The 17435-nt window shown below is 42.2% G+C and overlaps 1 protein-coding gene and 1 long non-coding RNA gene across 4 annotated transcripts in view; one reads left to right on the top strand and one right to left on the bottom strand.

Moving 5' to 3' along the window:
• Positions 1-8904, bottom strand: part of kcnq1.1 (potassium voltage-gated channel, KQT-like subfamily, member 1.1) — a 282710-nt gene extending 273806 nt beyond the window's left edge. For both annotated transcript variants that reach the window (XM_069181428.1, XM_069181429.1), the window contains exons 1-2: positions 8782-8904; positions 7801-8280 (exon numbers count right to left, since the gene is read on the bottom strand). In XM_069181428.1, the coding sequence (XP_069037529.1) occupies positions 7801-8195 (395 nt within the window). In that variant the 5' untranslated portion in view covers positions 8196-8280; positions 8782-8904. The remainder of the gene's footprint in view (positions 1-7800; positions 8281-8781) is intronic.
• Positions 8905-9018: 114 nt separating this feature from the next.
• Positions 9019-17435, top strand: part of LOC107075800 (uncharacterized) — a 14294-nt gene continuing 5877 nt past the window's right edge. For both annotated transcript variants that reach the window (XR_011182873.1, XR_001477322.2), the window contains exons 1-3: positions 9019-9085; positions 9365-9425; positions 17044-17098. This is a non-coding gene — a long non-coding RNA (uncharacterized lncRNA). The remainder of the gene's footprint in view (positions 9086-9364; positions 9426-17043; positions 17099-17435) is intronic.

The following is a 17435-nucleotide window of genomic DNA, read 5'->3' as shown; positions in this document are numbered from 1 at the left end:
TTTTTATTGTTACAAATTTAGGTTACACAGCATATGCATTTATAGTACGACTGTAGCATCAGACCTTCTCAGTGATTAGCATAATGTATCCATCTGGAATGCCTAGCACTGGAACTTCAGCTGATAAGGCTGGACAGATTCTTGGCAATGGAAAATTGCCTTTAACTGCAATGAGATTGTCACACACCAAAATTAAAAGGCGGCACTTCATTCTACAACTTAAATTATGAAAGCAATCTATCCTCACAAAGCATTATAAATCTACAGAGAATGTAGAGGAAATCTCCTTTGTCCTGGAAATGCTCAGCAGATAATATCTTTAAGAAACCAGAATGTAATAATTAAAAAAAAAAGTCATCATGCTTTGGGAAGATTAGCTGGAGTATACAGTAGGTCTGATGGTAATACAACAGACATAACTCAACCTGCTATCCATCCACCCATTTTCTAACCACTTTATCAATTAGACATAGACCCTAACCCAGTAAGCAACAGACACAAGGCAGAATACATCTTGGACGGGACACCAGTTCATCTTAAAGCACACACAGACACAAACATGCACAGAAGCCAACAAACCTGGACACAACCAACAATTGGACTTTGCCCTCAGACAGACTGACAATGGACTGAAAAGCCAGTATGACTTCCGTGAGCATTAGCACAGTTCCGGTAGTGTTGAGGTCTACACAGTACTTGATCAGCCCCTGCACAGACTGCTGTGGGATGTTCCACCCTCTTCCTGCGCTTCCTGTGTAGCCAGCTGGGAAAGACTGACTCATCAAGGATTTCTCTTGTTGGCAGGATTGGCAAATTGCTGCCAACTGTATTCTGCTTGAGGAGAGGAGAAAAGGCTGGCCACAGCTAGATCTTGACATTTTTCCATGAAGTCCCTTTAGTTCGAGTACTGCGTGGTTGTGCGTTGTCTAGCTCAAGGATTTTGTCCATGCATCCCCGAGCAATAAGGTTTCCACCAACCCACCGGATGGCTCCACTAATGCAATAATCAAAGCAACGCTAAACATGACTTTCACCCTTCCATCTTCCATTAGGTTTGCCAAAAATACCTGTATTCATATGTAGGAACAAACACTTCACTGCTCTTACTGCCACCAACAGAAAGTATCACCCCTGAGCAGCCTCCAAGCATGCACCTTTCATTTTCATGCAGCCATTCTGCTAGTGCACGAGTTCTTTCTTGTGCTGTAGCCTCTGCGGTGTGAGAAGGATTATTATGTAGATGATTTAGACAGCTGTGACAGTCTTGTTCCAGTATGGTGACCCTCTGCCTTCCAGAACGTAATCTGACAGTCACAAAACACTGAGCAACTTCTTTCATAGATAGAGGGCCTTTGATCATGTCTAGAGCAACTATGCATCCTTCATTATTATGTGGGTGAGCTTAGTCATATCATTTGCTATTCACGTATTAATTAAAATTGTGTCAATTTGAATATTATAAAAATGTAGGCAATTTGACAACTTAAATTCTAAACACTGAGAACCTGTTATTTTGATTTAATTAGCTATGACTTCATCCCAGGATTTTGTTACCCCAGGGAGCAATATTACTTGTACAATGAAAACACATCAGTGTAGATTTTCCCTTCTATTATTACAATACTGGTCTTCCAGGAGACAGCGGTGCTCTTATCTTTACAGTGCAATAAAGCAGAACTGTTTTTTAGAAAAGTGTTTTTTGGCTTCAAAGGAAAGGTAGAAAAAATGCTGAAGGACACATTACAACATCGAAAATCTCACCAGCTTCTCATGTTGAAACACCCCACTGTTTGCAGTCAAGTGCACAGTGAATTGCACAAGACTTGTGCAGAGACTCTCAGCTGCCCTTTATCGGACAGTCCTGTTTACTGGCACCTCCATTCAAACACCCAGAAGTCACAGGGTGGCAGGACAAGGCAAACGATCTACTCAAAACACCAGAGAAGCTGCCAACAATAGCCGCCTGCTATCTCCTGTTCTCCCCAAGATACTGTCTGCCCTGAGCAGGTATGGCAACCATTCAAAACATTCTCTGGCTTCACTTTCTATTTCTGTTTTGCTCAGGAAATCTGTGCTGCTTCTGAGGCCTGCTTAACCACAGGTACAGTATCAGCAAACATGCACTACGTTGTACAATAGTTTTTAAAAAGAAAGGATACCCAATAAGAGGAAATACAGTGGCTGTCAGTGCTGATGCCTCAGAGCCCTGGGTTTAGGGACTGAGTCCAGACTGTGTGGAGCATGCTTGTTCTCCCAACATTTACTCTGGGGATTCCAGTTTCCTGCCATAATCCAAACCCACGCTCCCCAGTTTAAATAAATTACCCCCATAAGCCTACAGTATGTGTGTGCCCTGCAAAGGATCTTTACCCAGGTGTGAAGTCCAGCTCTTCACGGTTCGGGCACGGTCCAAAACACGCTCAAAATCTCAAGGGAAAAAATCCCCCCCCACTTGTAGAACCACTGCTTTCTAGCTCATCAGGTGTACAGGAATCAGACCTTACTGTGCACTTCTATAAACAGCAAGAAGGGATTACGTCTTCTCAGCACGATCACCGTGGAGTGTTTCCAGACGGATAATGTGTCTTAAATTTAGTACAACTTCCACAAGCATTCCAGATCTATCCAGTGGGTGTACAGAGACTAAGTCTAATCCATTGTAGGGATTCTAGTTTCCTAATCAAGATGGTGAATGGGTCCACTTGCAGAGAACGGGTGTTAAATTCCCATAATTTCAAAAGAAAACTTGACCTAACAATCAAAGGTTGAGTGAAATTATGTCATTTCTTTATGTCACAACCATTACACAGCCATTCAAAAGCACGGCAATTAGCTCAGCCATTCACTTTCAACATCATATCAAACAATGCCTCTTTTCAGGGCTGTGAAAATGATCATCCTTCAAAAATAGCGATGGGCAGGCAATTTCCACACCTACATCCACGCCTGACAGTCCACGCAGTGTCTCGGAGAAGCCTCACGTACAGCTCTGGACCGGACTGCGTGCGTGACGCACTGCTATTCAAGCCCACTGTGATTCTCAGGTTTCAAGAGCTACTGTGTTCTGTTAACTGGAGAAATGATTTAAGTCACTGCCCTCACATCTAAACCAAAGGTTAATGAGCTAAAACTGAATGTTACACGTGAAACTCTTCCTCTTGGAAGGTGTATTGGTAATATCCTCTTCACAGTCATCCTGAAACTCTTTGGCACATATTGCTTTGGATTATCCGATGAACCAGAGAGCGGAAGCTGAAACTGCATCGCTATTTATTATTACCAGTCCAGCTGGAAAGGAGGGCACAGAATTAATATTTACATACAGTATACAGCAAGAAATGGTTGTGTATCTGTAATGACAGCCCAGGGTTCTGGAAGTGTGTTGAGTGAAGGGGTGGGGGCAAACTGGAGAGGTGAAGTGGGGGCTGTGCGTGGGCACTGACCAGGAACAGTGGTGGGGGAGGGTATTGGGAGTGTCATGTTTTCTCTTGTGGAAAGGAAGAGCTTAGCATTTCCTTTGTTACAAGAAATGGTCCCATTTATTCACAGACATGTTCCATTTTTAAAACGCCTTTGAGGATGCTGCTCCCCTTAACTAAAAAACAAAGTACATGAACCAATCGAAATGCTGCCATCTCCCCAAACTGCCTTGATTTCACAGGTGAAAACCCTGTGCTGACTTTGCTCAAGCCTTGTGCCATTTCCCTTTCTCCCACCTTGAGTAGTGCCTGTCTCGACAGTAAGCTCCTCCTTCTGGCTGAGACAAGCATCATCTTGAGGGCGACTCAGTGATGCAGGGCAGCACCACTGCCTCACAGCGCTGGCACTCGGGGCTCCGTTCAAGACCTGGGGAGCTGTCCGTGTGGAGTTCATCACGCGGTTTTCTTCAAGGTGCTCCAGTTTCCCACAGTCCAAATACATACTGGTGTGTGTGTGTGTGCCCGGCGATGGACTGGCCCAGACACCTTTGTGCACAAAAAACATACCAAGAACCCACCCATGTGAGAAGATAACTAATACAAACGGTGTGAAACTCATTTACATCTTTGATGTGTCCTTTTTGGAAGCTCCTAGTGGCAGGACTGTGGTTATTAAAGTCCTTTTACAGGACAACTTGCCACACAAGGAGCAGGAAAGTAACAGACAAGACTAATCCTCCATGCTTGCAAAGCAAAAATGACAAAGCTTGCCTTAAGAGGGAGACAACAGTCCTCATCATGACAGCTCTAACTAAAAATTAACTTTTTAAAAACAAAATTGAATGTTCAGTTGCTGGCTTGTATGTGCGATGCATCATGAATCTACAGAATGACGATTTCAGTCGGTGCATCCATCTGTCTAGCCCAGGAAAGAAAAGTTCATGCTCAGTTAACACACCACTAGTGGCAAGCAAGGAAGGATCTGCATCTAAAAACCTTCATGATACAGCACGTTAGCTACAGCCCCTGTACCACGCAGGGAGAATGGTCTGATGGCGTGATGAGCCAACACACCCTGTATGAGCCATTTGAATCCGTCACGCAGTACCAGCACTGGAGTAGCTCACAATCTCTCATTATACTCCTGCTGGTCCCAGAAGTCAAAAGCTGAGAGAACATTAGTCAACCCATATCAAACCAGCCCCGGCCGCAACTCTCTGTGATAGTGTCAGACATCCTGGTTAGACCCAGCTGCTGCTAGAACCCAGACACAAACCAGTAACATGGTCCTGGGTTCAGGGGTCTCAACCCGCTCTCTGAACTAACATCTTTACTGGCTGAGCCCGGGTTTGATTCATTTTTCGTAGTGGTGAACGGCAATGTTCAGTAACCACAGTAACCACCCCGCGATAAATGAAATAGGTCCTGTAGGAAAACGCAGAGCGTCATCTGACAGGGCTTACAAGCGGATAATCACATTGTTACCAACTGCAGATGAACTCAAAAGGTGCTGACAGAAATAACGTTAGGGGGCATATGACATCATGAGGAGTAAACATTAAATTATTCATCATAATCTCAATGTCAATACACTAATAACACCGTATTATGGGCAAACAAAGGAATTCACTGGCTCTTTCACATGGTGTGGTAAACGGATCACATCAATCTCGTGGAAAGTATTCTCTACATTCTAAAGAGCACTTAAATTCTCTTTCTACCAACTGTTTACAGAATTCTAATAAGTACTCTACATAAACCATATGAATACATGTAAACTGCTCTCTGGACCAGATTGTTCAAGGTTAATTGTTTTTACTGGCATAAAGCCTGTTCACAGAAGTCCACGGCTTTAAACTTAATAATAAAATAAATGATGAGCGCTGCTTCTTTTTCAGTGAAAGAAAGCCTTGTCGCTGAGAACTGACCATTAAGAATCTAGTTTTGACACAAGAGGTTATATATTATGAGGACAGAGTGGTTAGACTTATGATGTTAGACAAAGAAATGAAAACATTAGAATGTGTTTTGTTAGCTTTTCCCTATCAGTAACCATTACATTTCTGAATCAATATGCATGACTGATACAATATAAATTGTCGTGTTTATTTTGTAATAAATCCACCAATAGCATCAACTGCATCTGATATCAAATAATGAAACAAATGAAATCATTAAAAAAATGCATTTTGCACCAGGTTAACAACAGGTTATTTTGAGATGTGCAATATCATTTTGACTCGTTTTACTTGTGCTAGGAGTTTTTGTGGAAAAAAATGAAATCACTGTTCCATAGAAACTAGAATTGCAACTGAAGAACTGGACTTTAAGATAAAGATAATTAAATTGTTAACTTCATTGGTCACTATATGAATGACTGTATCACTGTCAGCACAGAAAGGATAATTTACAGACTATGTATCTAATAAATTATGGATTCAGCTTGTTCTGTTGGGTTTTAAAATTCTCATCCATTTTCCATCTTCTCCACGAACGGCTCAACAACAGGGCTGTCCTGTAGTGCTTGGAACGCTTCCTCGGTCAAACGCTGATCTTCCAGATCCACCCCATGAAGGAAAATCCAAAACTAATTTCTGAATCAGCCAGAAAGTTCACATTTCAGTTTTCTTGAGTTTTTCTCGAGAATCATCCCTTGCGAATGATCCATCAAAATACCATCATTTGTTTTACATAGAATAATTTTGCCACCTACACACCCATCCAGTTTCTAAATACTTCATCCAAATTAGGGCCACAGGGGAGCCGAAGTCTATTCCAGCAAGAGGCAGGCGCAAGGCAGGGTACACCCTGGACAGGACGCCAGTCCATTGCTGGGCAGATACCGATATAGACACAGTCACACACTCAAACCAGCATGTCTCTGGACTGTGGGAGGAAATTGGAGCACACAGAAGAAACACATCACGAACAGGAGGAGATCATACAATCTCCAGGCAGGTAGCACCCCAGATCTGGAACTGAACACAGAGCCCCAGCGCTGAGGCAGCAATGCTGACCCCTGAGCCACCCTGCTGCTCTTTGCCACCTATCACACCTCCACCCAGAACTGACAGGATGCATCATCTCTCATGGGTAGAAGCAGTTCAGGTGGGGAGCTGCGTCAGCATGCGCAGGCTGCAAAGGAACAAGTAAAGGTTTATTCCTGCTGAAAAGAGAAGGAAACACAATGTTGTGTTTTCTTTCTTCTGTTTTCAGCATGGAATAAACGTATTACTTATCTCTCACGGGTGCCTAACACCCTGGATATAAACTGTACACATACAATAACTGAAAAGCTGAAATATAAAAACACTTTAATACATACAGTACAACAGGTATCTCATAATGCTTCAGGACACTGTGTGCACATTACAGTAGTGCAAAGTCAGTCTTCCGGCTTTTTCTACGAGAGTGATGCCCCAATTGGTTTAATAAAGCTGTTATATTCAAGTCTGCGTTTTATAGCACCATACTCTGGCTCTACCTAGATGAACTTCTTTGGTCTTTCCTGTTTCATCTCAAAGCATATTGCCAATCCATAACCAACCAAAACAGGAAACACAAAACACATCTGAAACTCAGCTGCTCTGTGAAATGCACAAAAAGACATTCCCCTTGTCAGCCAAGCAAAACATTAACAGAACATTCGAGAAATAACTTTTAAATCAAATATCGTAAACCTGCTTAGAAGGAGAAAAAACTGTATGAACCCACTTCTTTCGGTGAGGCACACAACATCAAGAACCAAAATTATATGCGCCAAGATTATTTGTATCACGACTTAGTTTGAGGGTCTCATTTGAGATAAAGTCATCTAGGGTCAAGAATGTCAGATTGTTCCAAAGTTAACGTATATAGTTGCGGATATAATATTTCCATCAATTCGTTTCGATCCTTCAAAACAACCCATTTTCAACTCGATCAATACTATCTTATGAATTGATTAAATAGTACTATATAAATCGTTATATGTTTGAAGTCACAAATAAAGCCCTATGTAAAATCCTTTGGTTGATGTTTTTGGGTCTTGTACTTCAGACTACAATTTACAAGGCAAACCCTTGTTCTAAACGTCCTGGTTGGTCCGCACAGGGTTGGAAAAGGCGTATGTACTGTATGCTTGAGAGGGGTATAACCGCTGCACTAGCAGAACTTAAAAATGCCCTTGAACCAGCTCCACGCATTTCAGCGTGCGATAGGCGAGAACGGAGTATCAAACGCGTTATCCGTTCTGGTCCGTTTGGTCACGTAATAACAATACTACTGATAATAAACAAGTCAGCGAGTTCGCGTCCCCCCAAAAACCTTTTCAGTATGAAAAGACTGTACGTCAGTTTAACCCTTATTCCCCACAGCCCAAAGATCAAGACAGTGGACTCACACAGTGAAGTGGTAGACGAAGCACTTCCAGCCAGTTGGCCTCTCCAAAAAGTTGTAAACTCGTCCTTGAATGTTGGTCCGCGAAAACAGGGGGCGCTTGCAACTATATACGGACATCCTGGGGTCGAAACTCACCCCGGGGTGAGGGGGAACCGGGTGGGAGCCATCCACAGCAATCTCGACCTCCGGGTGGCAGCCGGGGCCGGCTCGTTTGTTGTCGGGGCCGCTGCCGCTCTCCGGCTGTAACCCCGACTGCATGGGCTCATAGGACGGGGTGCCCACATTCTCGGACATCTCCAGCCCCGACGGCCGCCGGCTGGGTCCGCCCTTCCTTGAAGCCGAGTTCCTCCTTCCAAAAACCCATGTGCTCCTCTTTTTAGAGGTAGGAGATGACATATCGGTTGAATGGAATTAACGACTCTGGTTGTCCAAAAGCAGTAGGTGACAGTACCCTTGGCGAAGTCCTTCTTAAGCGTCTATTCTGTACAGGAAAAGAAGTGTCGTTAAAACCTCAGAATTCATCGCCTTTTCTTAGTACAACCTTACCCTCCAGAATGGGAACAGGCATAATAATAATAAATTACACTTTGCAAAGAAAATTAAAGTACTGCCTAAATTTTAACTAAAACGAGACAATACATTTTGAAAATCTGCTAAGTGTTTGAAGACTTTTTTTCGCGTAGAAAGTCGTGCGCAGTTGTGTTTAGTAGTTTTTTCCCCCGATTGTAACATATAATAGCTAAATCTTTAATTTTCCATCAGTAAATCAAAAAAAGTCAATCACCTTAATCGTGCTTGTTTAAAGAAAACGAATTTCCAGTCAACGCAGCGAAAACGGATATTCAAAGGCAAGAAGTATGGCTCAGTTTTCTTTAATTGAAAATAATCAGTCTCCCGGGCTTTGATGCGTCTCCGTTGGCAGTGAACGAAATAAAGCATTTTTGAAAAAGTAATGATAATTAGACTTTTGTTTTTAACTTACCGTTACATGTTAAGAGAGGTAACAAGTGGTTTGCTGCTTCATTGCAAAAAACAAATCAGGGATAAAGAACCAACCATATCATAACACTTTTTTCACAGTGCAACTTTTCTTACCGCATGTGTGTTTTAATTCAACCAAGGGCTGGGCTTCCTTTAACTAACGTAAATGGCCACTGAAAATAAGTGGGCGTGGTCGGTACAGAACCACTTTATTTAAAGGTGTAAGCGTGAAAAACAGCTTACCTGTACACTGCGGCACAATACAGAGATTCAGGCTGGGTACAGTCAGCACCGCTCTCTTAAAGGTATCTAAAATGTGTTATGTTTTTAATAACGAAAATTCAAAAGCAGTACAAATAACAGAAGGTATTTTGGCAGAAAGTGGCTTTTATTACAACGTACTGTAGTGCAAGCTTCTGTCCTGTGTTACAGTGCAGTAGTATATAACCGTAAACGTGCAAAAAATAGTTACAATTACAGTTTTGAAAGTGTGGCGCTACCCGGGACACTTGTATAACTTCTGTAAGCTTTTTGCGTGAATTGTCTCCACTTTGTTCACTCTCATCCTCTCGCTTAAACTGTAGGCAGCCTTCAAGGACAAAGCTGAGGCTGGAAATGGCTGGACTATACTGAAGCCACAAATGGGTAAGTTTTCAGCACTGTCTTAATGAAATATTAGCATCAGCCTTTGGACGTTTTATTTTTTGAACACTCAACAGTAATGCTTAAGTCCTTATGTGCGAGACACCAACTACAGAGTTAGGTGAAGCAGATCAACGGTCTGTGACGGATTGTAATTTACGCTGTGCCGGGCTCTACTATAGTCCAGAATGAGCAGCAGAACAGAAGACGCTGGTCTCTTCCAGGGAGACACTGATCTCTTTATATTTGGGGTCTCAAACTCAGCTCTTGGGGGGCCTAGAGTTCGGGGTTCTGTTGCTCCTGTATTCAGAGATACACAACTGGTGTAATCAGCTGCATAATTGTAATACTTCTAAGTGCATTCTTGTAGGCAGCTGTGTCAGTGTGTGCTGCAAAGGAACAAGGAAATATTAATTCTGTTTTGACTTTGAGCCTAAAGAAGGCTGTTTGAGAGCTCAGCTTTATCTGCATACAGCATCCCGATATAGGCTGCTGGTTAGCCAACTAAACAGTTTTTGGGCTATGGGAGGAAACCAGGTTCAATTTTTGTCCAAGAAATAAAAGTGGAACACACAGGGATAAATAGATAAGACTTTATTGATCCCGAAGGGAAATTTATGTGTTACAGCAGCCCAGAATAGATGAAAAATTAAAATTCGTAAAGTAATACAAAATAAATAAAAATAAATACATAGGTGTATGCAAAATATGCCAATAGTCATTGTAAAAATAAAATATGTGCAAAATGTGCATAGGTATATACAGATTGAGTGTCCAAAAAAAAGTGCAATGGTGCAACTTGCTGTCCATAGACAAGCAAATGAAGGGCTAACAGTCCTAGCCTCGGGCAGCGTTATACACCCTGACAGCCACCGGGTGGAAAGACCTGCGAAAATGTTCCCTTGAACACCATTGCTGGAGCAGTCTGTTGCTTAAAGTGCTCCGCTGCCTAATAACAGTGTCATGAAGTGGATGAGAGGTGTTGTTCATGATGGCTGTGAGCTTGGTCAGCATTCTCCTCTCAGCCACCACCTCCAGGGGGTCAAGACTCAACCCCAACACAGAGCCAGCCGTCTTGATGAGTTTATTGAGCCTATTTGCATCTCTTGTCATGATGCTGGTGCTCCAGCACACAACAGCGTAGAAGATGGCTGTTCCACACACACCAAAGGACCTGAGCCTCCTAAGAAAATAGTCGGCTCTGACCTTTCTTGTACAGGGCGTCAGTGTTACCAGACCATTCCAGCTTATCATCCAGGTGTACCCCTAAGTACCTGTAGGACTGCACCCCCTCTATGTCCTCAGACTGAGACTTATTCCTGAGACTTATTCCTTTGAAAGTCCATAACAATTTCTTTAGTCTTGCTGGTGTTTAGCTAGAGATGGTTAAGATGACACCACTCTACAAAGTTGATAATCAAGCTTCTGTATTCCTCCTCCCTCCCCTCTCTAATACACCCCACAATTGCAGAGTCATCCAAAAACTTCTGCAGATGACATGCTTCAGAGTTGTACCTGAAGTCAGAGGTGTAAAAAGTGAACAGGAATGGAGCAAGGACAGTCCCCTGTGGAGCCCCAGTATTGCTAACAACCTGTTCGGACACACAGCTCTGTAGCCGTACATACTGTACTGTGGCCTGCAGGTCAGATAATCTATGATCCAGGACACCGGGGGAGTGTCCACCTGCACCGCCCTTAGCTTATCTTTCAGTAAAGGTGGATGGATGGTGTTAAAGGCACTGGAAAAGTCAAAGAACATAACTCTCACAATGCTCCCCATCTTCTCCAGGTGAGAGTTAGCTCTGTGTAGCAGATAGATGACTGCATCCTCCACTCCCAGGTGTGACTGGTAGGCAAACTGCAGGGGGTCCAGTGCTGTACTCACCAGGGTTCTGAGGTGGTCCAGTACAAGCCTTTCCAGAGTTTTCATTAGGTGTGATGTCAGTGCCACTGGTCTGTAGTCATTCAAGATTTTAGGGTGCCCCTTTTTGGGTACTGGCATCAGGGAAGATGTCTTCCAGAGCACCAGAACTCTTTCTAATCTCAGGCTCAGGTTGAAGATGTACTGCAGCACTGAACCCAGTTGGTCCACACAAATCTTTAGCACCCTAGAGCTGACACCGTCAGGACCCACTGCCATCCTAATTGAACATTTTTCACATTAATCTTGACCAAGTGATCTGTCATCGAATCTTCTTTCTAAATCCTTTGTTGACGTACAGTGTATAGTCTGGATTTCAACAACATTGTTTAAAGATCAGGGACATGAGTCAGCCTTGAGGTGTATCTCACTGAAAGATCATTGTTTGATTAGGTATTGCTGGAAATAGTTGTAAGGATATTCAAAGAAGATCTAAAAGCTTTAAGGTGTTGTACTCTCAAAAAGACATGATGTGGTTCATTTGTTTTAGAAAAACTCACAAAGACCTCCAATATTGACACATGGATCTTTAGATAAATAAACTACTAGAAGTTGAAATGATAGGAAGCAAATATGTTAGTTTGCCCCATTGGCTACTAATCTAAAGTTTAGGAGGGAAGGTTTTCAGTGGAGAACTCTAAAGGAAGAAATTATTATTTTCAGCCTATGAATAATAATATGAAAATGTCAGCAGAATAAGAAATAGGGTTTATGTAGGGTTAAAGATAGAATACATATAAAATACTATAATTATTAAAATTCTTAATAATAGTTATTGCATATCAGATAATGTCCATACTGTATAATATACTAGTTTTGTTTAAGTTCTAGAACTAATAAATTAAACAAATATGCAGTCTAAGGCAAAAGTATTCATTCTCCTACATGAACTACACAAAGGGCATATTGTGCTTTAAACAGGTCTTGACTACTGGGTCATTAAATATGCTACGACTCTGTTTGTAAGGGTAGGGGGTGTTAACCCTAGTGACCTGGCTGAATTCCATCTTGGACATGTTCCATCGAGCCTAGTCAAAGGTTCCCTCTTCACTCTTCTGACAGCATAGTTCCTTATTCTGTTGCATATTATATCGATTGAGCCGAATTCTTCCTATACTGTATGTAAAGTGCTTGGGATTCTTTGGGGAAAAGGGTGCTATATAACTTCAAATCATTATTATAAAACTAAATAAACAATAGTATGTAATATAATACCAGTAATAGTGGTGTCATCTGCAAACTTAATCATGTTGTTGCTGCTGTAAGTGGCTATACAGTTGTATGTGAACAACAAGTACAGCCTAGGACTGAGACAGCAGTCTGGGGAGCTCCAGTGTTTAGGATCACTGTAGAGGAGATATTGTTTGCAATATATTTCACCACCCGAGGTTTGCCCATCGGGAAGTCCAGAGCCCAGATTCCTGAATTTTGGGACCAGCTTGGCAGGAACAATTGCAGTAAAGCCTGAGCTGTAATCTGTATCTGTCAGTATCCTAACATAGGTGCCCCATCTGTCTGAATAAGTCTGGAATATAGCAGTTTATATAAGACAATACTCGGCTTTCCAGGCACTTCAAGACCACTGAAGTGAGAGCACTGGGTGGTAATCATTCAAGCAAGTTACCTTGGTGTTCTTGGGCGGTGCCACAACTGTGCTTTTCTTCAAGCACTCTGGTACAAACTGACAGGGACAGAGAGATACAGGAGATTGTTGACATGCACAGGTTTTAAGGACATGAGGGGAGACGCCATCTGGGCTGGCTGCTTTACAGGTTTTCACTCTCTTAAAGGCTCCACACACCTCATGTTCAGAGAACTGTAACACAAAGTCCCCTGGTTCACTGGGAGCCTTGATAGCAGCTAAAAAGGTGTTCAGCTCATCGGGTAGAGATGCTTCAGTGGAGGAAATTCTGCTGGTGATGCCCCTGTAGTTTCTAATAGCCTGCAAGCACTGCCACATGCACATTTAGTTAGCCCCAAGCTGTTTTTTATTTCATTCCTATTTTGCCAGTTTAATGGCTTTCTCCAGGTCATATCTGGATCTCTTATACAATTCTCTATCACCTGATTGGAAGGCGGCAGACCACAGTTTAAGTCTGCAGCGATTGTGTTTGTTCTTCCAAGGCTTCTAATTGGGATATTATCCAGATCCTCCTGGTAGGATCACATCTGTCCACACAGTAACCGATGAAGGATGTGACCACCTTTGTATACTTTTATAAGTCCCCCGCCACGATAGAGACATCGTCCGGACACGTGTTTTCATACTTGCTGATGACGCTGTACAGCTCGCATCAGCACGCGGGTGAAAGTACACAGCGGTCATCGTAACAGACGTAAATTGCCTCGGTTGGTAAAAAGGGCGACATTCAATACTGAGGTATTCAGGATTAGATGTGCAAGACCTGTAGAGAATATTGCATTGCATAGCTAATTTTTTACACTCCATGTAACACACGTAGGGGTCTATGTGCTAGACCTGAAACACAGAGAAAAAAAAACTGAACATGATGCAAAGCCTGGCATTCAGCTGCACTGCTGAAGCTGTCAGCGTGTATTAAAATGTTGAAAATCATGAGTGTGTAACAGGAAAGACAGAAGGACATCAGTTACAGGTAATAAATGCTTTAAAACCCTTGTAGTGTAGATTATCCTTAAGGAGAACAGGTACTTAATGCACACAAACCAACATGGCTAGATAATATTCTCACCACTATAGTAAGGAAACACAGATTCTTCCAACAGCCTTGAACAATAAAAAAAAAAATCTACACCTTCCCCTCACAGCAAGAAAAGCCTTCGTACCCTTGAGTACAATCTTGTTGAGTGTACAAAGCTGTAAATTGTCAGTAGGTCAGAAATGAGTGTGATGCCTTTTATGACCTTAAAGTCAAGCGCAATATCTTAAAGTCTATGTGAAATTCAACAGAAGCCCAGTGTGGAATTTCTAGACAGGGGTTATACGTTGACTAGAATGAGTCTAATCCAGAGCTCTAGCTGCTGTGTTTTAAGCCTAGTAGTGTTCTTATGGCGTTCTTTGACAAGCCAGAAAGTAAGACAGTGTACTGTAGTAGTCAAGCCTGGACAAAACAAAAGCTTGTACTAGTTTTTCTACAGCAACCATTAACAAAACAAAACTCAGTGTTGTTCCTGAGAGGAAGGAAAGGTATCTTGGTGGCATAAAAAATAGCCCTTAAAATTTCAGAGCAAAACCCGGTTATACAGTAAAAGCTTAGACAGTCATAGACAGTAAAATAATAATTGTGTAATAAAAGCAGCCCACACGCAGCATGTTTATAAAGCGAAGGCAACCCTCTGGCACTGTTAGTGAGCTGGTATTCAGTCTCGGGTGGAACCCCTTCAAGCTCCCAGCCATTGTTTTGATTGGTTTCATTGGGCCTCTTGGGGCAGTCTGCATGATCTTTTGTTTTATTGCTCTCTCCTTAGGGTTTACTCACTAAGATCTTTCATTAACATTGTATCATCACCCTTCACACAGGAGTATTCTTTGCAATTTATTCCAGGTCACCCAATCACACCAATTCCTACTTTTCTTCACTAATTTACCCACTTTAACTCAATCAGCTGCACTTTCAACTTCACCCACCATCTTCCCCAAGTGCATGCCCTCACAAATAACCCCTCACTCTGCACTGTTAACTATACCAGTTGATCCTGTTTGGCCAGGGATCCCTCTCTGCCCTCATTATTTACAAGTTGCACCTCACTGCAGCAGCCGGGTTGTTCTCTCTCACACTCACCCAGACCACACATCTGTCTGCAGATGGTACAACCTGTAAGGACACAGGACCATCTGGACTCCCTTTACTCTCAGTTTTGAGGAAGAGATGCACTGCTACCTTTACAGGTGCTAACACCAACCATCAACCCTGGTTCAGCAGGCCAGACCCATTTTTCTGCAGAACACATCTACTCCATAGAACCTGGCAAACAAATCTCTCAGCACAGCCATAATGCCCCTCAGTGCAGCCTGAGTTCTTTCTCGTGAGACTTGCTTTTCAAGTGCCACAAGCCTATAAGCCACATAAACTGTGGTTACTGAGAACTCCTCCTTGAGAACAGAAACCTATTTCCTCCTGGCTTTCCCATTAGTCCAGGGGAGTAGCTAAATTGACTCAGAGCCTATCCAATTTGCTCCTCTTCCTAATGGGGAATCTCACACTCACTGGATGCCAATTATTCAATTAGCACAGGTGTGCTTATGGATACATGGCTTTTTCTTAAAGCCACTTTCGCTATTTCACATCATATTTAACAAAGCTGGCTCACTTGCTTTTTGCAGTCCATAAGGACTTTCCTGTAGCATGACCTTGGTCTTATTACTCATAAGTTCTGAACGATTGTGCCATGTCCAAAATTTAACATCAGCTATGCAATAATGTAAGAGGATGGTAGAAAAAAATATGGCCGACAATAGCAAATCAGTACTTTATTCTTTTGCTTACACAAAGATCCATTGACTTTCTGATCGTCTGATCATCGTTCTCTCGCAGAGTCCTGCTGTGTGATCGCAGCATCTTCTTACCAGTTACTTAACACACCTGACAACAGGAAATCTGGATGGCCAGGTCAATAGGCTACCTGCCTGTTACAGATTTGTACAGCTATAGTCATGTCATGCTTGGGTAATTAACAAGAGATCTCAAGAGATTCCATTATGGGGCCCTGGGAGGCACCAGAGTTGACCAAACTATTAGTAGACCTGAACACTCCCATAGAGACATATTTCTTGCTCTCAATGAAATGTGCTAAACCTAGAGAAGACAGAGCCAGGAATGCCAAGTACACCCTTCAGGAAAGCAATAATTATTATGGTTCACACAGTATTCAAAGCGTATCCTGTAAAACAGAACTAAGAGAGGAAGAGCCCCCATGTTTTGAGCCAGTACAAAATAATTAACATCCGTGAAAAGGGCTTCATAGTGTTAATAGTCTTATGTACTAATGAATGTAAAGAGGTGACGTTTCCCAAAACAATCAAACCCTTAGACTGTTAATCAAGGATGCACATGTTTGCAAATGTCATCCCTGAGGAAGCAGAGCAGTGAACAGTAGCTCAGGCAATTACAGTTATGATGCACATTATTCATGCTGCTTCTGGCTCAATAGTACACAGAGAAGTAATATTTAAATACAGGTTAAAATTGGATGTTGCATAGCTTGCATTTCCTAGTTTAGCTCAAAAACACACACCTGGAAATAAATAACTATTTTTAGCTCAAAAGCATGTACTGCCTTATTACATACAGTGGGTGAACCCAGACTCGTCAGATTCACATACCTGCAGCTTTGCAGTGTTGAAAGCCACCAATAAATGTCAGGTGTGTCAGGCAGTCTTATGTGTCAGCCAGTCATTTATAAGGTTTATTGCATTATTGCTAGGAGGAAAGAGACAAGCTGATGATTATACAAGCTTTTCATGTTTGGCCTGTTTTTTTTATTCTTTTTTTCTGACTCACAGTGGGAGTGTCATTAATACGCCAACATTCATACCAATAATTTTAATGTTACAGAGCTCTGCACCTATCTAAGCAGTTCTCAGCAACAGTTAACAGTTTGGTTTTCCTAAAACTATTCCTCACCATGTGGTGTAGTACACAAGCCTGCTGTGGGAGCATCTGCTTCAGGCCCTGCATGATGTACAGTACCAAGATGTATGCTTGAATTTGTGTTTTACAGGGTGCACATCATGTTTGTGTGAAGGCTGCTCAGTGGAAAGACCAACATTACAAAGGTCAGAAAGGTGCTGGAGGCTTATGTTTCTGAAAGACAAAAAAGATGACCAAAAACAAAACACTGACTGTTTAATGTGAAGAAAGGACAGTCTTTTCGCTGAAGAGCACTTGTTTCTGTTTCATTGCTGATTCTAAGGAGCCCATTGGTAAGACTGTCAATGATTTTGAATACTTGAATTAGATCTCCTCATAAACCAGTGGGTCCAAGGCTAAAATGATTCAGTTCTTTTTTTACTACACTTGTCAGTGTAGGACACTGAGAAAGTGCTGTTGCCATTAAAAAAAAATGTTGCCTACAACATAATTAAGTAAAACGCTCTGTGGAGATCTTGCAAA

The sequence above is a fragment of the Lepisosteus oculatus genome, chromosome 21 (genome assembly GCF_040954835.1).
Source record: "Lepisosteus oculatus isolate fLepOcu1 chromosome 21, fLepOcu1.hap2, whole genome shotgun sequence".
Classification (NCBI taxonomy): Eukaryota; Metazoa; Chordata; class Actinopteri; order Semionotiformes; family Lepisosteidae; genus Lepisosteus; species Lepisosteus oculatus.
The sequence above is the reverse complement of the archived record's forward strand: the minus strand, read 5'-3'. Positions and strand labels throughout refer to the sequence as shown.